We start from the raw sequence: 25,052 nt of genomic DNA, 5'->3' as shown, positions 1-25,052 counted from the left end.
TGATTCAAAATTACTTGACCAAAATCACTATTCGCCCATTCCTAGCTATCAGCACATTTCGTCGGCTGCTCAATCGAGCCAACGGAGCCCTTTTAGCATTGGCAAACTGCATGAGCGTTAACTGCGGTTAACACTGTAAACAATGGTTAAGCACAACAAAGCTGTCTGTGTGAGAGGAACATAAGACAAAACAATGTCGCACATATATATTTTTTTGACGGGGGTGTAGAGAGCAATCCTGACCACAGCAAAGTGGAGAAAACACCGTGCCTGCCTGGTGGGCCCCAGATGGTAAGGACACCTCTTTATTAGTCTTAACTCAGTCGTTGTCCTCATCATCTTCCTCTTCCTCATTGTTGATCTGGAAGTACCGCAGCTCAAAGGCATCCTTTGTGGTGGCCACCACTCTGAGCCAGTCCCGAAGGTTGTTCTTCTTCAGGTACTTCTTGGTGAGGTACTTCAGGTACCTGCACAAGGTTGCACTTGGCTCAGCCTTTACAACAGTAATGCAGCAAACAAAAACAAATCATCATCATCAGCCTGTCTACGACCACTGCAGGGCAAAGGCCTCTCCCATGTTCCGCCAATCAACCCGGTCCTGTGCTTTCTGCTGCCACGTTATACCTACAAACTTCTTAATCTCATCTACCCACCCAATTTTCTGTCTCCCCCTCACGCGTTTGCCATCTCTTGGAATCCAGTCAGTTACCCTTAATGACCACCGGTTATCCTGCCGACGTGCTACGTGCCTGGCCCATATCCATTTCTTCTTGATTTCGACTATCATATCCTTAATCCCCGTTTGTTCCCTGACCCACTCTGCTCTCTTCCTGTCTCTTAAGGTTATACCTATCATTTTCTTTTCCATCGCTCGCTCCGTCGTCCTCAATTTAAGTTGAACCATCTTTGTAAGTCTCCAGGTTTCTGCTCCGTAGGTAAGTACCGATAAGATGCAGCTGTTTTATACCATCAACAAACAAATCAAGCACTATTAAAAGGATGGAAGAGATATGCATGAAGAGCGCTGATGAAATCTGCCAAGGAGCAGCAAGTTTGCCATTTCGTGGCAGGTATAGAGCATAGTGCTCAACATCAGTGAAATACACCCTGAAAACAGCGCGAATAAAACGAGCGTCGCACAACAATTGTCATCTATCTTGCGTGAAAGCCAATGCAACCAAGCAAGATCATTACTGTTGTGGCAGAAAACGATGTTCTTTATTTACTGGATCTTTTCGTAGAGTGTACATGCAAATAAAGAAAGAGCATCCTTTATTTGACTTTGCAGATAATCATGGTGGAAAGGCTCAAAGACCCGAAACCTTTACAATGGGCTGGCATGGAAATGCCAGCCCATTCATTACTTCCCAAAGACTTTTCCCTGTTAATGGTGTTTTAAGAATGCGGAGTAGCATCTCACGTAGGAATTTTGTGCCATAACAATGCTTTCGAAACACTATGGAAAACTTTGTTGCACTAGAGATGTTCTACGTTGTTCACTAACTTCCTAACAGGCATCAAAAGTTCAGGATGTCACCAGCTGCTAGGACTTCCTGTAATAACTAGGTAATGTTCTTCAGTGTTTCTATTTTATGTTTTCTCATACAACAAACTTCGTATCGAAGCACGGTACAACTTCACAATGAAAGTAATGTTACACCCAATGCTATATTATTCTGGTACGCACTAACGCATAGGCTTAAAGGCCAACTCAGGCGATTTTTTGGCCATGTCAAAGTAATGGTGCTTTTATATTCCTGAGACGCTCCTGTCACGGGTCCGATAGCAGAAACACTCGGCAAATTGGAGAATAATTTTAAATAAGCAAAAAAGGCGCAACACCGAAACCGAAACCCAACCGAGCATACCGTCTTCGCGTGACGTATAAGTGGTTACAAAACCGGAAATCATGCAAGGCATGCCGGTCCCGCCAGCGCGTAGTATGAAAGCTGCGAAAGCGGCGAAGAGCAGACGTTTATTTGAAAGGTGACTCCGTCGGAAATCTTGTGTGACTGACCGCGTCACGTGCACAAGCTAAGCTGTCGGAAAATGACAGCTGCGATTCAGACGCATTTGGAGGCCAACTGTAATGGTCATTCATCTTCGATGAAGTGGAACACACCTGTTTAGCTCTTTGCTTGCCTGGTTGCACATTCCACCGCCAGATGGCACCACCTGTCCAGGGAGCTCAAGTTTGTGGGGCCGTGATCGGGTAAAATGCTATCGCTGAGAAGTTCGCGGACTAACTAAAGCTTCTTAATATTGCTATGGGAAGAGTGCATAAGTTTGGCAATAGTGGTGTTCAACATCGCGTTGGTACGGCCGAAGGAATTTAATATAAGCCAAGTATGAGCCACCTTTCGCACCATTAGGTTACGTTGTTTCACACGATGCGAAGCTCACCGTATGCCGATATAGGCCCGGTCACGGTGCACCCTGTATATGCTTCGGGAAGTGTTTCCGTGGTGTTTATGCATGTGCATTCTTTAGCCGGTACGGTATTACCGTACTTTCCGTGCGGTAAACCGGCATTGCTAGCTAAAACACTCTAATATAGTGACGCAGGGTAGTCGTTAGGTGCGAGTGTTTCGTGACTGCGAACGGGGAATCGTGTGCAGCCCACAACGCGACACCACTTGCCACCCATCGCACGCATTACCACAAGGAATTGAAATTCACACGACCAGCCAACGAAGCGCTCGCCAAACACTCGCAATTGTTGCCTTGCGGATAGCAGACGCTCTTGGGGCCCCTCGGTTCCGTCACTTCCGCTTAACAAAAATGACGTCACGCACCCAATGTTGCCAATAATTTTGGTAAGCGAGGTGGGGAGAGTCGGGGCAATCAATAAAATTCATTTGCAATGAATCTGCGTATGTCTCCAGCTTGTAATTTGGCATATACAACGGGAACGTGAAAAGGAACGTACCCAGCGAATTTTATTGAGATCCATGGACTTCGAAAAATCGCCGGAGTTGGCCTTTAAAGAAAGGATACTGAACCAAATTTTCGCCGCCGAGATAAATCGCCCAATTGAAAGATGGGGTGCTGAAATTTGTTGAAACAACCTTCATTTCAGCCAGAGACTAGCAGAAAATAACAAATTTAATGCATTTATCGCAAATTGGCACATCTAGCGGCCGCGCCGCGAACTAGAGAGGAACCCGGCGGATACTGACTCGCCAACCGCGCTCGCTGCAAAATCGCTTACCAATCGACATTGCAAGCCGCCACCCGCTGCCGCGCGTCTCTCTCAAAACGTGTTTTTACGGTCGGGAAGGTGTTCTTCGTGCGCGTGCTCAATAGGCAGTATATTTGTTTTCGCAAGCGGAGCTTGCGCCTGCGTCCACGAATTTGCCGTTTGTGTTGTGTGCTGCTAAGTAATGTGAACGGTGAAGCACTTGACACAATGCAGAATGCCTCAATGCTGTTCTGCGCTAGGGTGTGCGAGAAGCAGCGTCGGGAGCGACAAGCCCTGTCATACTTTTCCGACAGAGCCGAAGCTTCGAAGAATATGGATTGCGCTGCGCGGCCATCGCAGCCAACATGGGTGCCTTCAAAGCGTGACTTTTTGTGCTCTGAACACTTTGAGGATAGTTACTGTGAGCGACTATAAATTGCTGGTCCCGGCTGCCGACCCACGTTGGGCTAGGGCGGCTCATCTGGCTCGTCGTCCTCGCTGTCACTTGACGAAGCAGAAGGGTCACACACATGGTTGTATTTGGTGCATCCGTTTTGGAGGCCTGTCGAACTCGGGGTCGCAATCACCGCTCGTGGAACTACTGTCACTCGCACCTTGCATCTTTGCGCGCTCGCGACACGCTTGGTAGTTGTAGTGGATTTTGAGGAAGAAGCGTTATTTTGTCTCCCATGTGGGGAAAGGACAAGGCTCAGCGCCACAACAGCCTCCCCGAGCCACCCTCAGTTCTTGAGAGGTGGAGAAAGGGAAGTGGCAGGGCAGGAGAGAGCGTGCTGGTTGCCCCCTCTTGCTGGAACATTTGACGTCACGGCCGTCGACAAGCGCACTGACGTGCAGCCGCCGCACTCTCACAATCCACTAAAAATACGGCCAACTGCTCGAAATTACGTGAAATAAACGCAGTTTATAGGAACAGTCGTGTCGTCCGAGTCGAATGAAAGTGTTTTCGTAGATTTTTCAAAATTTTGTTCAGTATCCCTTTAAGAAGAGCCACTATGGCTTGAAGGGGCACTAAAGGCAAATAACAATTGATGTCAGAGTGAAAGCTCAATGTATGACGTCAAAAATGGCAATATTTTCAATAGCAGTGCCCTACTTACCGAGAAATTAAGCTAAATGTATCACACGATGAGCGCCACGAGTGGGACATTTTAAAAGCGATCCCGATGACGTGAGAGAGTCCGACTACAATTAATCACGAGTAATCAAACTAGCTGCAATAAATAAAATAACCTTCAGTGCATCAAGAGACGTAACAAAATGCTGCTTGTTCGTTTCTGTTTGATTCAGGGAAAAAAGAACCTCTTTGGCATTGCCATGCGAAACGGCGTGCGTGGTTCAAAAGTTTCGTTTTCGCCGAACTGCGCTTCGCCCGGCGCCCTGCTTCGCTCACGCGGTCGAGTCTCAGTGGTAGTTTCGTTATCGCGTACTGCCGCGCGTGTTTTGCACGCTCGTTAAAGTCGCTCTGACAGAAAGTTCCACAAAATGTCGCACGCATGTGATGTTGCCGGATGCCCGAATGGTGCACACCGCCACGCAGTAAAGGCGGGCAACGTTGGGCATGGCAACAGTGACATGAGAAAGGCCGCTTTCAGGCAGGTTAAAAAAACCGCAGCCCTCCACTACCGAAGCGTTAAAATTTTGCAAACCTACCAACCGAGACGTTGTGTCCATCTTTTTGTGTCCGGCTTCAAATTTTGTTGTTGCAGTAGTCTCTGAACCGCACTTCATTAACGCGACACCAGGTGACGCCACAAAAAAAGATCCTTGCTCCATGTCGATACGCTTCTGAGTGCGCGTCAGTTCGCTCTTCGTTTTCAACGCTGTGTGGGGTTTCACTGCGTCTTCGGCTTACTGGGAGCGCGGTACACACAACAGACGAAGGAAGAACCACAAAACACGAGCGCTCGTGTTTTGTGGTTCTTCCTTCGTCTGTTGTGTGTACCGCGCTCCCAGTAAGCCGAAGAAGTATGAATTACCAACTAGCCCACCTTTCAATACTTTTGCAACGTTTCACTGTGTGCACATAGAGTAGCCCTTGACGATGTGCAGCATTGTGGTTTTTTTTTAAATGCGAACAGGTGTGTTGTCACTACCGACGAGAGATTAAGCGCTGTTGGAAACTGACCGTGACCACAGTGACGACGGATTTTCAGAGAACGACTTGTCATGCGCTTTGCCATATTGCGCTGTGCAATGGATTCATGAGACTGTGGCCTCCGCGATTAGCTCTGGCAACGCGACGGCGCATCGCCGGAGCTAATCGCGGAGGCCACAGCTAGACGACGACGGAGCAGCGTTGTAGTGATGTCCTACAAATGTTCAGCATTGCATCCCTCACGAACAAGCAATAGAGAAAAATAATGCAGTTTTTTTGCTGCTAAATAAATGTTTTGGCTGAGCTCTGCCTCCAGTTCCCCTTTTGTTCAATTGGTGCGTAACGAACTTTTTCAAGAATTTGTCAATTTCGTCATATCCAGGTGTAGCTGTATTATGATTTTGCAGATTACTGCTTTAGCTTTCTGTAGGTCTGCTTATTTCGCTTCTCGGGCTTCCCCAGAGATTCCTGTTGGTCAGTGTTATCCATTGTCAGGAGAACATCACAATAGGCGCCTTCAGCTATTCGCCTGGCTGCGCGGTTGGTGTAGCGTCAAGTGGACTGCACGCTTTTAGAAGGTGACAACAAAAGCACGCTGCAGCGCCATTCGCTGCCATCTCGTGTGAGACCGCCTTCAAGAGTGCCCCACCAGGCGTGGGCACCAAGAAACCTCGTGGCGCTAACTATCTTGTCAATCACGCACATACGGTACAGCAAGTGTACTGCCGTTGTAAGTGTACTGCACGCTTTTATTAGGGGACAACACAAACACGCCTCGCATCGGTCTGCTGCCGCCTTCTTGCGTCAAACAGCTAGGGCATCGCGGAGACGCGTTGCATGCAGGAAGCCAGTTGTTGCCACGATTATGCGAGGTACCCGCCTCATCCGTGCACAGTATGGGGCGCAACGGTACAAACACTCCCACGGCAAACGTGCACATAGGTGACCACATGCAGCGGCATCATCACGAAAACCACAGTGACTGGAGCAACACTCTATGCACAACAAAGAACCTGAAAGTGAACCACAATGTGCATGTCACTTGACAGCTTTTGTTAAGCGACAGTAGCACCAGAACACACAGCCTAATGAGCACAAGCAGTGCACTCAGGACATGGCAGCAACCTTTTTTTTTTTTTGAAGAGGGAGGCGGGGCATGCATGCAGTAGTACTGTAAAAAACAGGAATATATGTCAATTTTTTTTTCAATAAACGGCCCTAAATAGTCAACCCCGTCTTATATAGCGGTCATTGGCAGAAAAACTTTACAAGTCTGGCCACTATGGGGAACTGATGTCAGCCGCCTCCATCGCCATCGCAGTCATCGGCGTCGCTTTGTTTACTATTAGCCTTGTGCCGTGGGTGGTCTCATTTTGCGCTTTTGTTGTCTTAAGAATCTATTTGGGCTCCGAGGTGCTTTTTTTCTTCTCGACCGGTGGCCGACGACAGTTCACCGTAGCGTTCAAGAAAACAGTGATAAGGTTCGCAAAGGCATGAATAAAGCTGGTCTGAAGTGTGTGAAAGGTGCATTGGGATGCTAGCGCACGTGAACTGGAAGTCTCTGCGGTACCCCTACGCCTGCCACAATACTGGGAGCGCAACTCAACCGTCTGGTTCTTGCAGGTGGAATCACAGTTCCTAACCAAATGTTGTAGCTCTCGGTTCCTCCTGCACTCGCTCTACAATTTGTGAGTCACAAACAATAACTGAAAGTTTATCTTTGCACGGGTGTTCTCGCTCTTCCAATTTCGCCAGATACTGCTTCTCTGCTGCTTTCTGCGATGCCGGCAGCTCTGGTTACAGCGGCACACAAGGCTATGATCAGTGGGCGGATCGAGTGCACCACAGAAGCATTTGCTACTACTGACGGACACTGAAGGATCACATAACGACATGCAGCGATCAGAAGAAAACTGTTTCGATGCCAGACTGCAGCGTATTTAGAGGTGGAAACGAAGGTTGCACAGTATAACCGGGAGAGCTGCGCTCGCGCCGTGATTGCTACCGGTGACCTCAAAGTGCATCCAAATTAATGCTGTCAAGACGGTCGTGACGTTTTACGAAGATAATGCTTGAGCCCATCTTCTGGCTTTCTGCCATGTGGAACTTACCGTATTTTCGCGCGTATAACCCGCTCCAAAAACCCGACAATTTCAGTGGCAAAGTGGAGGTGCGGATAATACGCGGGGTTTTTCCTATAGTGCTGCTGCACAGCAATGCGTGTTGTGTCGTGAAGCCCCTTAACAGTGTAGCGAAGGCTATGGAGGCAGTTCCCGCAAATTCGTGTTGCTCTGCAAATAGTACGGAAGTTTGCAACCGATTTCGGTTTCGTTTGCTTGCGTCGTTGAAGCGTTTAGCGAAACATTTGGGGAGAGAATTCGATTGTTCAGTGTAAACCTCACTGTCACATTACATTACAAGTACAGTAGAGTCCCGCTACAACGAAATTCACGGGACACGTGAAAAATTTCGTTGTGGCGGAACTTTGTTGACGCGAAATTACGATGTATACGCCAAACGACAAAGCCGCGAACGAAACTGGTAGCATTGTCCAGCAAATCTCCGCGATGGCGTAGGGGCAAAGCTTGAGACGCGCCGGGGGTGGTCAACAAAGTGTCAACTTCACCGGAGAATGCATTTCACGCCGCTGTTGCACACTTTTCATACATTGCGACCGACACCTAACCCCCCAACGCGTGTGCCCGGCCGATCGCGAAACGCTCATTTTACGGCACATGCGCCGCTGCAATGAAGTGGTTGATATTATCACAATTTCGCTGCATATTTATGACAAAGTCAGCAAGCGTGGCAAGCTTACGTTTACTGGAAGTTTTATTTCCAGAAGTCAGTCACCATGGATTGCTTCTCGAAGCTTTCTATATCAAAGAGAATAATGATTATTGCGTCAGTCAGACGTCTGTCTTTCTGTACAATGCGGAACATAACTTTTTCAAATCTTTGATATGATACGCCCCCTATGGTTTGTGATGTTGCGTTTGCGCATTGGGATGCTTATAGATGTGCCACAATCTTGTAGTCTTCATTAAAGTTGTAAGTAGCGCCTGTCCCGTCGGTTTTTGTTCCTTACTTTGTGGTGTGTGTTTTTTAGCGCTGCATTATGTCACTCAGCAAGAACCAACTCGCCCAACAACACGTCCTTCTGCAGTATATTTGAAGTGCCATATATAGGTCGACCCTCATCTCCCGGCCAGTTTCGATGTTGAGCAGAATGCGCAGCATTGATCTGCTGCGGTATGCGCGTTTCAGGCTTACGATAACACCTTGGTCCAATGGCTGGATTAGCGATGCGCAATTTGGAGGGAAGTAGTTCACCTCTGCGTTGGTTAGCGTGTATCCACACGACGGACTTCTCCGTGGAAATCTCGTCCACGGACGATCGTTCGGCCGCCCGTCCGGCTGGAAAGCACATCCAGACGACGGACGAAGCGAGCAGACGGATGCGCCGCAGCAAAAAGACATGACGGCACTGTCTGAAGCGAGAGCTGCCCGCTTCGAATCTTTAAGCTCTTCGTCGCGCATTGCGTGGGCATTTAGTCCCAAACTGACGATTGTGTCGGCTTTAGGTTTGTGTCACCAAGCTTCGCCGGCAACGTATTCATGACAATTTGGTACTGTTTCCAAGCGCCGTACTCGTTTTCTGAGAGCTGTAGGCTTAGCGAGTACCTCTATTGGCAGAACATGAGCTCGGTGATCTGAGATAGCTACCAAATCTCAGAGGTCATAATAATGTGCGAATGCTTGCTTGTTCCTTTTATTGCGATAGCAATTATATGGACAGTCTCGGCTGATTTTTGCCGTCGCCGTCGTCATGCTGCGTATATGTATAAGTATGTATATATACATCAATATCCCAAAGAAAAATAAATCAGAAAAATGCTTCCGAAGCGCGGAATCGAACCAGTGACCTCTGAATTCGCAGCGCGGTGCGCTAAGCACTACTCCACAAAGCGTACGTCCCTCTGGCAGCTGACGGCGAGCGTTATATACACACCCTTTACAGTTTGCAGTCCTCCGAGACGGAGGCGCTTATAAGCGTTTCTTTATTACCAGCGAGATGGCGCTAGGAGCGCACGGGTGCACTTAAAGGCGTCGGCCAGCTCTTTCGCTTCTTCTTATATTTGCGCAGCGAGAACCTTGCCCTTCCGCTGTCTGCTCGCGCGGGCGCTCGAACAAACTACCGCAGTGTTCATGATTCTCAGCAGATCGAGTTACGTGGTAGCTCTCACCGCGCGTCGCGTGCGTGTAGCTAAAAGCGTTTCAGATGTCGTGCACGTAACGTACGTGTACTTTTCACGTTTGCGTATGAGAAGTCCCTACGTACGTGAAATTAAAACTGTCTGGTAGCTGCCGGGTAGTGATGGACGCACGGTAGTCGCAGCGCGTCCATCACGGGCCGCTTTTCTTGCTATCGCATTCATTGCTTCGCCCTTGCGGCGAAACTGTGACTTTTTCTCTAGATGGCGCGAGCAGTCTGAAAGTCGAAGACACATTAATCGCTAGCAAAAGTATTGAAGGTTTTTATGTTTCCGTCTGTGGAGCAGAGTTTTTTTAAAGTTGAAGATGGAGTTCAAAAGAAATCGACGATTAGCTGCAATCGCTGTTGCATTATCAGAATTAGACGGTGAAGCGCTCTTCTTTCCTGCAAAAAGATCTTGTTGGCAAAAGGACTACATCGCTAACAAGCATCTGGGTATACAACACGTCTGTACGGTGAGCTTTTGGTTAGCGACACCGAATAATACAGGAGGCTGCTGCGAGTGTCAAGAGAGCAGTTTGTTCAGTTGCTGTCGCTCGTGGGACCTCGCATAGAACGACAGGACCCCGTGATGCGGCGAGCCATATCAGCGGAAACAAGGCTACGGGTCACGCTACGGTACCTTGCTTCGGGCAAGTGTTGCACGTCTGTGCATTTCTACTCGAAACATTGCTCCTATTTGTTGCATCCGAGACTGCTCAGCAGTTGTCTACGCGCAAACTTGGAGAGCCTCGCTTTTAGAGCCGTCATTACGTTGTGTGTTGGAAAACGCCTGCAAGGTCTTCAATAGATAGATATGTGGCAATAATAAAATAAATCTTCATCGGCTAAATTTACGAAACCATACGAGAAAAAGAAAAGCAGCGCTTGTTGGCAGACCTATAATGGCACCCTTGGCTAAATGCGAATGCGAAAAAGAGCTTGGCATTTTCCGTCCGCGGATGGCACAAAAAGACCGATTCGGTCCGTCGTGTGGATACACCCTTAGGAGAGCAGTTGTCTAACAGCAAACACACCTTGCGGCCTTGCCTCTTCATGTTGCGGTTCAAGGCGGCAACCCAGCCGGTGAAAATTGTGCGTGTTATTCATGCTTTTTTGTTGGCGACATACTTAACTGGAAGACCTCGGTTTCCTTTGAAACATAGCGGCTTGGCACTTTTGCCAATTACAAGGAGCGGGCGCTTATCGGAGCCTTCCATGTTGGCGCACAGCAGCACAATAACCCTCTTTTTGCTGTGTTTGCCTCCGTGGCAACGTTGTCTTTTTAAATCAAGCGTCTTTGAAGGCAGCATCTCATAAAATAAACCAGTCTCGTGAGCGTTATAAATGTCCGATGGACCGTATTGTTCCAAGGATGCTCGCGGCATTATCGGACATCCGGGCCGATGCAGCTTCGCCATCTGCGTCCGCCGACTCGCCAGAGAGCACCTTGCCAACAATGCCGTGTAGGGCTTTAAAGCGGCTAAGCCACCACGTCCTGGCTTTAAAATCATCGACGCCGAGCAAGCACGCGTAATTCGGGGCCTTATGCTGTACAATTGCTCCGCTCAGGGGGACATTCTTTGTCCGCGCGCCCACGAACCAAATGTAGACGACCTTGTCAAGCTCCTCATGTTTGGGCAGTGTCACTTTCTTGTGTTGTGCAGATGTACCCGAAGCGAGTGCCTTCTGGATGGAGTCTTTGTTCTTCAGCACCGTGGACGGTGAGCTCGGTGAAATCATGGGCGATGTTCCATTTTTTCTTTCCACTTTCTGCCTCGGCAATCACCCGTGCCTTCTCCTTGAGAGAAATTTACGCTTCCTCAATGGCGTAGCCATTTCCACGGAACACACACCACAGAGAACCACAGTAGAGCGTGCTAGAACTTGGTCACTCGAACCAGAGAAAACGGCAGCAATTGAGGTAATCCCGTGCGATCTTGTGCCATCTCGCGCAGCCGCGTGACGACCACGTGTGGCTATGGATTGCAGTGGCTCAAATCTGTACTTTGGATTTGTCTTCCAATATGGCGACCAGGCAGCTTTAGTGCGTTTATAGTGTACTAGAATATACTGGGTAGTGGGGTCAGGAGAGGGCGTGTTCCATGCGATCGCGTGAAGCGACGACTGTTGACAGGTCCCGGATGTATGTGGTGGCGCTGCGGTAGCGTGGGCTGTATGCCTGGCACTCGCGGTACAGTAGCAGCAGCTTGCTTTGGCTGCTCTTGCAGTGTTACTGGTGTTGTTTGGATCGCTGTGTTGTGCTCCGTGCCTTCACTTTCTTCACTGAGAAAGGAGAGATGCAATGCCTGGCTGCAAGCGTCAACGCCATTGCTTCGCTCCTGGGTGTAAAATGGGATATCAGTGGACACCAAAGAGGCCCTCATTTCCTTGCTCGATGCTTGTGATGCTTACACTACTGAAACTGACATTGACAAACTCATCGAGTCGGGTAACCTTTCTTTAGCAGAACAGAAACTGCATCGCATTTCTCCAGAACAGAGTGGTTACGTCGTAGAAAAGAGTGATGACAGGCTAATTAATTACATGAATGGGTATGTAGCGCGCAAATTTATCTCTCGTAATTATTGTGTTCAATGCAAAGACTTGCTTTTGCGAAGACCAAGTGATATGTCTGAAGATGATGAGTTCATAGCTATTTGTGACAAAGGAGGGTTGATTTATCCATCACGTGTGCTTTTCTTAACAGTAAGGAAGTTAGAGAACATGTTCACGACTTTCTTCAGCCAGGAAAAGCTATGCAGCAACAGTATAGTTGATGTTATGTTGTTGGGTAACCTGAGATTTCATATGGTGTAGGATACAGTGAGCACTCCGAAGTGCTTACAGCCAGCATTGTCAAGTTCTATGTCCTCACAAGGCATCACTTTTATATGAAATGCTTTAATGAGTCACGGAAAGCATGCAGGAAGAACTTTCATGCAATGTTGAGTAAGTGCTCGTAGTAGTACTTGCGCGAGAACAAATGGGGACGAAGAAAGGAGACACACGGACAATGAATTCATTCCAACTAGGCCAGCTAGCAGTTTTGCTTAATTATTAAGTGCTCGTAGTTCTAGTTCCGGCCTATGTCCCGTGACTAAATTTGAAGGAGTGCTGTCTAAACAAAATTTATTGCTGTACATTTGAGAACTGCAAACATCTGCATAATTTGGAATAAACTATTGGTATCTCCGGAAAAGTTGCTCTTTTTTATTTAGTCATGTTAAGAGCACACAGACAGCTTTTTCCAGCCCAATGCTTTCATTTCTTCTGTGGGCAGCAAGATCTGTTGAAAAATTGCTCAACAGCACAATGCATCCAACAAATGCGAACCTCAATACAAGGTCGCATCGACCGGTGTTTGTCCTTAGTGAACATTGAAACATGTTAGTAGTTTATTCGAAAAGACAAATGGTGTATCTTAACTTAATACTTTCTTTTTATATTTTATGACTCTTGACTTCACGAATGGACAAAATTGCAGATCTTCGAACAATCATTCACGTAGTTGAAGCTTTAAAATAAACTGTCGCGTTTTTGACAATCACTTACGGAACGACGTAAAAATAAAACAAATAGGAGCGCCGTGACTTTTACTTCAATAAATTGTAATTTCTGAAGCTGCAAGGCCAAACTGGGCTAGATTAAAAAATCGACTGTTCCCTGTTGACCACTCGGAAATCTCCACGTTTCCTGCGAAAGGTAATGATTGTTTAATGTAGTGCGCGCTTTACACGACGAAACGCCACCGGGCTAAATTTGGGCATATCAGCATGGCGATCGAAGCAGCTGAAGTAGTCGCATTTCCACGAGCGCTATGTTGCATGCTGAGCAATTTTGCTAGCCGCTACCACATCTACGTATGCCATAAAATTATGGTGGGCAGCGGTAACTATTTACAGGGCATGCACCGAAATACAGAGCGACGATTCCAAGCTACGATGCAGCGCATACCACCAGTTTCTTACAGCTCATGCTCTGGTGGCGCCATCCTGTGCGGTCAACGTGACAAGCGTCGCTCGTGGGGACTCCCTGAGCTCACTACCCAATATATTCTAGTACACTATAGTGCGGTTCCAGTTTCGTTCGCGGAGACTTCGTTGAACCGCAAAAAATGACTGTCACAGCTTTGGAAGGGCCTTCTGATTTGAGTACTCGTTTGTTCACTTTCAGTTCAGTCTAAGTCTCGTTCTCCAAAAGTTCGTTGAAGCGGAAATACCGAATCAAACGCATTCGTTATGAAGATAATTTTTTTTGCATTACTTTCTATGGGCAGCTGACGGGGAATCGGAAAATGTTCGTTGTGGCGGAAATTTCGTTGTAGCGAGGTTCGACTATATTTTTTTGGATGTGTGCGGCAGCACAGTGACCCTCCACCACCCTCCACATGTCCCTACGTCACGGACGCCATGTTTACTTTGGAAAAGGGCTTGCCAAAAAGGTGGTGCTGTCTAAGAAATAGAAAGAAACGGAAGGCATTTTCGCAAACTGAACAATACCTATATCTTGCCTACAACTTCCCGCAACTGTTTGAGTTCCATAATAAATAAAGCAGCATTTATTTCAGCAAGGCAAATGAGATATCAGTAAATTTAAGTACTACTTTTTGACGCAGTAGCAGGCATGCATTTCAGTTCTGTTGCTTCCACGGTGCTGTCAAGAAAAGTTGTCGCCGAGTGTGAGCGCTCTTTACCTCACTGATACCGCTAGTTCTCCACATCTCGACCGTTGGCCAAGCCTAAGTCGATCTGTTCTGCCACCATGAGTAGCGTCTGGCGGCAGTCCTTTACCGCACAGCAAAAGCTCAAGATCACCACTGTTGCAGAGGAATTCGGAAATCGCGAAACGGGAAGACTGCACGATGTGGACGAGTCCTGTGTGCGACTGTGGAGCAAGAAGAAAGCCTACAAGCCGCGCACCTGAGCTGGAGGTGCAGCTAGTGAAGTTCATCGAAGATGTGAGAAGCAGGGGTCACGCCGTATCGACCGACATGGCCCAAGTGGAAGCGCGGCGACTGTCTAGAGAGCTAGGCCTACCTCACGGGTACTTTTCGGGCTATTCCATGTACTTTTTTTTTTCGTTTTTCAGTAGTTAGAAGTGGGGGGTTCGACCTATATTCCGGTTTTTACGGTACCTTCAATGAGAAACGCTTCTTGCACGAGTCGCACCTATCATAATAAAATCACAGGCTTTGAAAGCAGCTGATACCCTCTGCCTTGAAAAATGTCACTTCTTGAGCCGAACTCAGTACGAAGCACAAGCCCAAACAGGGTGCTCACAGGTCCTTCAAATTGAAAATTTCGTTTTCAAGGCTTTGAAAGTCCTGGAATTTCGTTCCGGTCCTTGAAAACCCTTGAGTACTGGGGATTTTGTCAGGGTCGGATTGCACGACTTGCAATTCACGGCAGTTGAGCGTGGTGCCGGGCAAACTTCATTGCTTATCGCGTTCCACGACACCGCGGTTGCGAAGTCGAAGTCAGACACGGTCAAAACGCCTGTATTAGATTGGAAAGATTGAGGCATGCGCGCACCCGCAGCGACATTTTTATTATCTGGCTTGGTTTGGTTTCGGTTGGCCAGAAGCCATAAGCTGATGGCCACAGTGAGGCTACAGCATCTTGAGCTCTCCGGAAAAAAAAGAAAAGTTGCACGAATGCGCTTGTTGGAGTAGATTTTACTAGTGTTTGAAATGTTTTCTTTTGGCTTCGGTTTTAGTGGTATCCCTCAGCAACCAGCTTAAAAAAATAAAAATACAACACACTCTCACTAGCCTCAGCCACCTGTTGGCCACATTGTGCGCTGTGTAGCTTGTCAGTGCTTGCTCGTGCTCCGGTGGTGTTTTGTTTTGCACGTGTCGGTTGCGGCGCGCGTTGGATTTCGCATGATCATGCATGCAGGTGGCATAATTTGGAGTCATGCCTGGGAAATGTGACTTCCAGAGCGCTTGGCACAGCAACGATGATTATAAGCGTTGCATTGCGCCGGATACATCTGACCCCCACCGTGCAAAATGCACATCGTGCAAGAAGATCTTCGACATCGCTTCTATGGGCGAATCTGCTCTCAAGAGCCCCGCAAAAAGTACAAAGCACTGTGGAATTATGAAAATGGCTGCTGGAAACTCGATGCAGACCTACCTGACAGCAAGCACGAGTGAGCGGCCCACTAGGTCGGCACCATCTCAAGTGACCGACATAAGCAGCGCCTGCAAGTCGCACGAGGTGGTTGCCGATGCGGAAATTCTGTGGACAATGACAGTTATTACTTCCCACTACTCGTACAGATCGTCGGCACAAACCGGCGACTTGTTCAAGCGGATGTTTCGTGACAGCGAGGTGGCCAAATAATTTTCTTGCAGCGAGAAAAAATGTGCGTATGTTGCGTGCCATGGACTTGGCCACTTTTTCTTGCCGTGCTTGCAAGAAGTGGGACAGAAGTCCGAATATTACGTCGCGCTTTTTGACGAGTCAATGAACGACTTCCTGCAAGAAAAGCGAATGGACGTGCATGTGTGGTATTGGGACTCCTCACACAAGGTGGTCACTAGGTACTACACCTCCACTTTCATGGGGCACTCCATGGCAGACGATATGCAGGAGGTACTTCTGAAAGCTTTGGAGCCTTTGCCACTTGGCAAAATGCTTCAGATCTCTATGGACGGGCCGAACGTGAACCTAAACTTTTTCAGGAATATGCAAGCTCATTTTCAGGAAAACCATCAGGTCCAATGTGTCGACTTGGGGACGCTTGGCTTCCATACTGTCCATATTGCCTACAAAGCAGGCATTGCAGCCTCTAAGTGGGGCATCGACATTCTAGTGTCAAGCATGAGTGCACTCTTCCATGACTCGCCTGCACGTAGGGATGATTTTTCAATCGTGACTAACCAGAACAGATTTCCTCTGCCGTTTGTGTCCCATCGATGGGTGGAAAACACAATTGTGATTGAGAGAGCTTTGCTTCTTTGGAATGATAGGAAGAAATATACGAGTCCACAGCAAGCAAGCAGGTGAGCTTACCGAAGTGTGCATCCTTTGAAAATGTGAATAGCTTTTGTCGAGACTCCTTGACACTGGCAAAACTGAACTTCGCCCTCTGTGTCGCATGGATTATTCAGCCATTCTTGAAAGACTTTCAGTCCGACAAACCCATGATCTCCTTTCTTGGAAGAGACCTTGAAAGTATTGTGCGGAAGCTCCTTTTAAAATTCATGAAAGCCTCAGTGTTGCCATTGGGAGGAGTTGGTGGTCTGCTGAGGGTGGAGGTTGATAACCCCATTAACCACACTCCGCTTGAAAAAGTGGATATTGGTCCCAAATGTGAACAAGCACTGAAGGATTCAAAAGCTAGTGCAAAGGATGCATTTCAATTCAGAATGCAGTGCAAACAATTTTTGGCAGCTGTGAAAAAGAAATTACTGGAACGAAGTCCCCTGAAGTCATCTTTAGTTAGAAGCCTGTCCTCTCTAGACCCACGGCTCATGTGCTCAAAGCCGGATCAGTGCCTGGTGGGCCTAAGGAAGGTGCTAGACACCTTGACTATGGCAGGAAGACTGAGCGACAGCTGGCGGGAATGTGTACTTGCAGAGTACACCGAATTGCTGGAAGCGTTAAAGCATGAGCTTCTTCGCCTCTTTGAGAGCAGCGTTAGCAGGCTGGATGAGTTCATTCGCCAACTCTTGAGCTTCCATCCCTCCTACAAAGAGCTATGGAAAACAGTCAAGTTCCTCCTTGTTCTTAGCCATGGACAAGCAAGTGTTGAACGGGGGTATAGTGGCAACCGCCAAATCTCCATTGTCCTGTGGTCTGTCCTATACTGGACAAACCGGTCGCTGTTTGAACGACCGCCTGAGAGAGCACGCAAATAATCTCAGGACTTCAACGAGCAGCACCTTGGCAGCCCATTGCTCCTTGTGCGGCTGCGCCCCGCTCTTTCATGAATGCAAGATACTCTCAAGATATCGTAACAAGACAGAGCGCGAAATTAACGAGGCTTTTCATATCAAGACGAAAGGGGACATGAGCGTTAGTGAGCCTTCACTCGCCCTCCTGGAAAAAGAGATAATGTTTTTGAGCAGTTAACTTGTACTTTTTGACTCGTGACAGATTCGTTTTTGCCTTTCACTATGTTGTGCACGTGATGGTTCTTGTTTTCTGTTTTCAGCCATATATTTCCAGGTGTAATAAATTTACACACAGTTGTTCGTCAGCGCTTGTGTCGTGTGCTCAATCTTTCTCCGTCCCGTTTTTTGCGCTGTTCCCCTCAGCATCATGTACCAACTGGCCCTTCAAGAAACCCCTCTCCATAGAGAACTTGGAAGGGCTTGTCGTATACTTCACAGCGTGCCATATGTGACTCAGTGGAGAGGGCAGGTGGCATTTTAAATGTCGCCGTAACAAAAGAGCTCAGATTGGCTGTGTCCGCAGTGAGGGATCACTATGGTGCACACTTAGAATCAAAAAAGAAAAAGGGCCAAGAAAATGCTAATCAAACAAAGACTCTTGATTATGGAGGAACTTGAATGTATGCAGCTGAAGAGGAAGAAACCGGAAGCAGTTGTCGCTGATTTGATAACCTCTGCTGATGGCTTTGCCGAAAAGGCAGAAGCGACCGGGGACATCAGACATGTAGTGAAATCTAACAGCCTGCAAAATACTGCAAAAGTTAAGACTGATGAACTTGACAGCATTAAGACACAAATAAAAAAACTGAAAGACCTGCCCTGAGCCTCACAGCTTCTAATGTAGTGAAACTGTGCAATAAGTGAAGCCAACATCATTTGTGTTGTGCAATAAAATTTACTGTTAACTACAATCTTGTTTTTCTCTTGGAAACCTGTACGAACCCCGCCAAAGAAAGTTTTTATCACAGATAAGTCCACGCGGATAAAGTCTGTGCCATTTTCCTTGCCGCCGTTCACCAACATCCAACGGCCTGAACTCCCGCTGCTTCGCTGCGATGCCAAGCGCTCCTCCCGTCACCGCATTTCCCGTGCACTCGGCAGTCCCGATAGTATGCCATACCAATGCGGTTTCCAATGCCACTGATCATCCGATGGCTGCAGCTTCTCGTACAATTCGCCACTCCAGTCGCGACAAGTAGTCTCGGCATCGCGTCCATATTCAGCCGTGCGCGCGCTATCGAGGCGTTCGGTTCTCTCCTACACTTTGCATGTCTTTACACGAGAGAATCTCCCGACATGCCAGCACAAAACAAGGTAACTGTGCGTTCCCGGGCAACATGAACCCGAGCGAAAGCAGAGGAACATGACACTTGTCACAACACACGAGCACATGGACACTGGGAGCGCAGAACAAAAATAAACAAACAAAATGGCCGCTACCCCAGCCAATGGCAGGCTCGAGAGAAGGGGCACGCTCTGGCCAATGAGTGTTCTGCAACCACCCCTCGGAAAAGTGCCGATAGCGGCCGTTCTGTTAGAGCGACCCCATTTTGAATCGCCGCAAAGTGCACACAAAGAAAAGAGCTTCAAAACAAGCCAAAGATGGCGGCGATCAGCCGGCTGCTGCGACCGCGGGAAGTTAGAACAGATTTGGCCTCAAGGTTATATGTTGGGCGAGTTGGTTTCTAGCTTCCATATTTCACAGCGCAAGACGACAACACAGTAAGGAACACAAGACACACGCAGCGCTCCGTATGTCTTGTGTTCCTTACTGTGTTGTCGTCTTGCGCTGTGAAATATGGAAATTTGGCCTGGTGAGATGCATTTTGCGGCTCCCTGTGGAGTCTTCCAAAATAAGTTTTAACCCATTTCCCGGGAGAAATCAGCGATAATATTTCGAGGGCAGCTGCTTAGGGGTGCAAACATGCCTAAAATGCGTTTTTTCTAAACTGATGTTTTTGTCCATTTTTTACTATTCTAAGACCCGCGTCCCCCCTTAAATCTAACCCGCATATCTCGAAAAATAGGCTAGGTCAAAATTTTCCGCGGTACCAAACGATTTCTCATAGGTGTAATGTATTTATTGCCCGTTATCTCTAAGTATTTCCGTGCCCACTTTCGGTTATCTCAAAATCTTGACTGAGAGTGGAACAAAAACTTCACCGCCAAACCGCTTCACGAAATGCTAGCGGCAAAATGTCATAAGTTTCACAAGGTTCGCGCAAGGCTGCCGTGCTTATGACAAAACCAACACTGTTCCCAAATGTGAAGTTGGAACCTAGCGGCATATCTTTGTCAAGCAACCCTGTGTGACATCATGTGACGCTATAGACTTGCACAAGTACGCAGGCCCTGCAAAATACAGTTCGTACACGTCGTTTTGTTTACCGTCAGAGATGTGATTTCAGTATTTTAATTACGCAAGGCACATCACGCGGATTTTTTCATCGGCTGCGTGATGTGGCGAGGATAATGCCACCAAAGCAAAGCAAGTCACTGATGCTGCAAAGAAAGGTAGCCCTAATCAAAGAAGCGGATTCGAGGCTCAAAATTTCCGGATGTCAAAACGGCGCTGATTGTGTGGTTGCACTGTGCGAGAGGAACCCCTTCCAGTCACAACATTGGCAGAGAAGGCCAATTCTCTGGACTAAGCAGTGGGCTACGGCTGGTATGGCCATTTTCTTAAGGGGAGACGCTCCTCGAACAACTTTTTTTATTTCTTGTAATATAGACTTGAAAATTCTGTTATATGTACAGTTTTGCATGCAGATTTGAAATATGTCATTACTTTTCATGGAGCTGCTACAGTTGTTGAGTTATGCCATACACAATGGCAAAATGTTACACTTTTTGCGGGAACTCTTATGTACTATAAACTTTCAGTGAAAGTATTGTGTTGAATTTTATTTGACTCTTTGTAGACTGTAAAGTGCTAATATCTATCCATATATTCCACAGAGATAATGGAACTAAGAAAAAAAATTGTACTTTGTAACTGATTATTTTCAATCTCCTTTGAAACCGTAACCGAATATTTTCACAACTAATGCTTATAGATAATGCAATTTCAAGTAAATATTAGCATTCTACATGCCTTGAAGAATACGTGTGCCAAGTTTCGTTACTACAGTATAACCTCGTTATAACGGATCCATTTACAACAGACATTCGGATATTACATACCAATTTGTGGCGTTATGCCGACCTTTGTATTTGTTCCATTGACTGAGCTTCGTTTACAACGGATTCTGGTACAACGAACATTCGGATATAATTGACTAATGTCAGGCCAGCAAGGTGGTCAGGACTCCTTTAGAGCGGACTTTTCTACCACGGACATACCTAATTCAGTAACTTCCGACTTCAAACATCGCTTAGCATACTTTCGGGACGGGAACAGCGCACCGCGGATATTGACGTACCGATTTAAGGGGGGAAGCGGGTCTTTGAGACCGAAAATCAGAAAAAAAATCGAATTTTTGAAAATGTCTTATTTGGATTCTGCAGCTACTGATGCATAACTTCGCCAATTTTCATGCGTCTTAGATCAGTATTTTAGCCGTGACAGCATTTCATGTGCCATCAGCGAGCTAAATTTTTAGCGATGAACGCGTAAAAAACGGGCTTAGTCAGCGCCGCGCTGTTGCTGTTCTACGTTCCCTACGGCAGCCATCTTGGTCGCATTCGAAAGAGCCGCGCATTTTCTTGAACATCCCGCTGCCCTTGTTTCCGTCCACTCAGAATTCACGTAGAAAATCCGTGCCAAAAAAAGGTCACTCCGCGTGAGCCCACGTGACTAAATAACGCCTTCCGATTCATCGGGCCTCCCGCGCTGTCTGCTGCAGCCGCTGCAGCGCACGCAAAGCGGCAAGTTGATGTTCTCGTCGATTTACGTCCGTAAAGTTCCAACCCGCGCAAGCTGGCAAGAAATTGGAGCAGGCATTTTCGATCATCCTCAACAAAGACTGCACGTTGCGGCGGCTTACTGGCACGGCGCCAAGCAAGCTAGACTGAGTGCGCCGCAGCCGCCGGGAGTGAATTAGGCCGACGCTCTCGGCCGCGTTTTGTAACTTTGATCGTGGCGAAGCCATATCGAAAGTTGCGCAGCACTCATAAATTAAAAAAAAAGAAAAGCGAGATCACGGCTCGGGTGCATCAGAAGCGCATCCAGCGGAGGACGGCATGGCGGCGGAACGTGATTCATCGGTCGAAATGCCGACTTCACCTGTGTCGGCGGCCGCCTCGACGACGTCAGTGATAGGCAGCGTGATAGAAGGATCGACACGACGTTCTTGCCTAGCGCCGATCGTGCGCAACAGCAGATGCAGACTGAAGATAAGATCTCCAGCTTATCGGCAACTTCCACTAGCGAGCGCAAGCTGCGGACGCTCGCAACTGCGTGTGAGGGCTCTGACCCATCGCCGGCTAACTACGGGACCGTTTCGATCGGAAACTGTGATAAACTACTCTCCTGGTGTCTTCTAAGGCATTTATTTGCAAAGTAAAGCATTTTTACTTGTGTAGCGCTCTTTGAAGATACAGAGTTTCGTTTTTTGCTTTTTTCTCAGTTTCAATTTTTTGGCCACCTTTCATTCTTTTAACGAGTGTTTCTCAGCTTTGGTACACTTATTCATCATTATTGTATTACTGAAAAGCTGGATGTTTAGTGAGTGCAACAAAGTGTCATATGTTAATATAGAAAAGCGTAAATTTTTACAAGAGAGAAAATAAAAATATATTTTCTCGGTAATGGAATGGCGAACTTTGAAGCTTCATAACTTTTGTTGTAGGAAAGCTAGAACCATAAAATTTGCCTTTTGCATTCTTTGATAACTGTAGAATGCAATGACATTTAATTCAGCAGGATCCGAGTAGCCAATTTATTAAAAAGGTGATCAAACAATATTTTAATTAATGATTAATTAAGAAAATAGTCGTAACGGCTACATAAAAACTGAGTTCATATTTGATATTTACACATGTAAATTCATGATCACCGAAGTTTTCATCATCCTAACTTAAAAAAAAAAGGTGCTTTATGTCAAAGTGCCTCTTCCCCCCTTAAAGGCCAACTCCGGAGATTTTTTGGCCATGTCAAAGTAATGGTGCTTTTATATTCCTGAGGCGCTCCTGTCACGGGTCCGATAGCAGAAACACTCAGCAAATTCGAGAATAATTTTAAATAAGCAAAAAAGCGCAACACCGAAACCGAAACCCAACCGAGCATACTGTCTTCGCGTGACGTATAAGTGGTTACAAAACCGGAAATCATGCAAGGCATGCCGGTCCCGCCAGCGCGTAGTATGAAAGCTGCGAAAGCGGCGAAGAGCAGACGCTCAGTTGAAAGGTGACTCCGTTGGAAATCTTGTGTGACTGACCGTGTCACATGCACAAGCTGAGCTGTCGGAAAATGGCAGCTGCGATTCCAACGCATTTGGAGGCCAACTGTAATGGCCATTCCTCTTCGATGAAGTGGAACACACCTGTTTAGCTCTTTTCTTGCCTGGTTGCACATTCCACCGCCAGATGGCACCACCTGTCCAGGGAGCTCAAGTTTGTGGGGCCGTGATCGGGTAAAATGCTATCGCTGAGAAGTTCGCGGACTAACTAAAGCATCTTAATATTGCTATGGGAAGAGTGCATAAGTTTGGCAATAGTGGTGTTCAACATCGCGTTGGTACGGCCGAAGGAATTTAATATAAGCCAAGTATGAGCCACCTTTCGCACCATTAGGTTACGTTGTTTCGCACGATGCGCAGCTCACCGTATTGGCCTCGAGGAGTTACGGAGTCGCCCTCTATCGGACGCGCCTCGATTGCGTGCTAAGCAGGGTACCGCCGGCGCGCTCCCCATAGGTTTTGCTGCCGGCGCTCTACAAAAACACCTCGCGGAAGCCCTCCAGGGCATTTCTGTCAGTACTTTCGAAATGAACTGTGTTCTTTACTGTCAAAATAATCATTTTCGACGAACTGAAAGCACAAGATAGTGTACAGCCGCTGTCTCTTTGCAGAAAACCGAGCACCCGCTTCACGCTGTCACCGCGTTGGAGACCCCTGAACCGGCTTCTTGCGTGAAAGGTAGTCACTCGCTGAGTGCAAACTATGTGAAATATCTCGTTAGAGTAGACAGCCTGTATAACCAAACGGAGCATAACAGAAAGAAGCCTCAAGATAGCGATCGCACGGGTTCGCGACGACTGACGGTGCCTCTGCATGTATGAGCGTCTGCATGTATGTTCGTACTGATGGTTTCGCTTTTGCTACGACCGCGTTTTGGCACCGCGCTGTGAACTTGAGGCCGCAAAATATTAGAATTTGTGAGTACACAAACAACTACTGTTGCGCGGACGCTATCAGAGCAGTTCAAAAACAATTTCCTTACAACTGCGGCTTCGGTGCGCATGGCAACTTTGTGATATGCCGTCCCGACGATTCAGTGTATTTTTTTCTTTTTTGGTCTAAATTCGGGTACGTTTCAATGTCATTTGACAAGTTGTCTCGCACTGCGTATTGATCGGTCTTCTCAGCAGGCAAATGCCGCTGCTTCTGTTTCTTTATTCAGCGCATTCGTTTCGTTTGGTGCTCACACAAAACGTGAGCAAATGCGACGCCTTTTTTTAATGCTCCTTAATTATCGTTCCGTTTGCATTCCAGTGAACTTGCCGCTCTCTGTCATCAACAAATTCATAGACCAAAGCTTCACCACTTCGAGTTTGCTGGTGGAAGGAGAACCAGTCTACGATACCGAGCATGTAGTAGCATGCGACGCCTAGGAAAAGAAAGAAAATACAGTAACGTCTGCCGGACTTGTTCTGCAAACGTCGGCTGTGAACTAGGACCCACATGAACTTGAAATAGCGGTGAATAAAATAGAGGCTATTGCAGCAACCAGCAGCCGCACAACAGGATAGTAATTATTTGGCGTGTACCCCAGCAATTTTGGCAGCAGTGTCGTGTCTAACGCCGACAGGGTGGTATCTTTCCCACGTAAATAAATGAGGCTCCAAGAAAATACATGGGGTTAGCCGGTGGGCCGATCACGGAGGCAATGCAAAATTTATGTAGCTTATGAAGCAATGCATGCCTAATCAAATGGGAAGGTTGCCCGTCGGCGTCCCGCGTCGGTGATGCAAAAGATAATCATCACGTGATGATGTCACCATATGACGTCATCATGACGTCACAGATCGCCAAAATATGTAGCGTCATTATGACATCACGTAATGTGACGTCACATGATGACGTATTCACACGTCATGGTTGATTTGCATTGCCTCCGTGATCGGTCACGGAGGCCGTGCAAAACCGCGTTAGGTGCAGAACGCTTTTGGAGGGGGGCGCGGGAGAATCAGTACATCGACTGACAAGAAGAAGATGGCTTTCGCCTTCTAGTCATCTTTAACGAATGCATAAGGGACCCTGCGCGTTTTTTATTCAACGTATCTAAACAATGACTTGCGCATCTGCAGCCGATTTTGTGGACGCTGAGCACGGGGCCGAAGATCAAGAGGTCGCATTGGAGGGTTCTGAGATGGCATCGCACGTGGTAAAAGGTAGCGCTTTTACCATCCTGTGGCAGATAAGCATCATTTGCC

General features: G+C 47.4%; 1 protein-coding gene across 1 annotated transcript in view; it reads right to left on the bottom strand.

Moving 5' to 3' along the window:
* Nucleotides 1-255: 255 nt before the first annotated feature.
* Nucleotides 256-25,052, bottom strand: part of LOC119391019 (60S ribosomal protein L22) — a 33,281-nt gene continuing 8,484 nt past the window's right edge. Inside the window, exon 4 of the mRNA XM_037658725.2 lies at nt 256-467. Within this exon, the coding sequence (XP_037514653.1) occupies nt 320-467 (148 nt within the window). The 3' untranslated portion in view covers nt 256-319. The remainder of the gene's footprint in view (nt 468-25,052) is intronic.

This window comes from Rhipicephalus sanguineus, chromosome 4 (assembly GCF_013339695.2).
Source record: "Rhipicephalus sanguineus isolate Rsan-2018 chromosome 4, BIME_Rsan_1.4, whole genome shotgun sequence".
NCBI lineage: Eukaryota > Metazoa > Arthropoda > Arachnida > Ixodida > Ixodidae > Rhipicephalus > Rhipicephalus sanguineus.
Note: the sequence above shows the minus strand (reverse complement) of the source record. Positions and strands in the feature narration are given on the sequence as shown.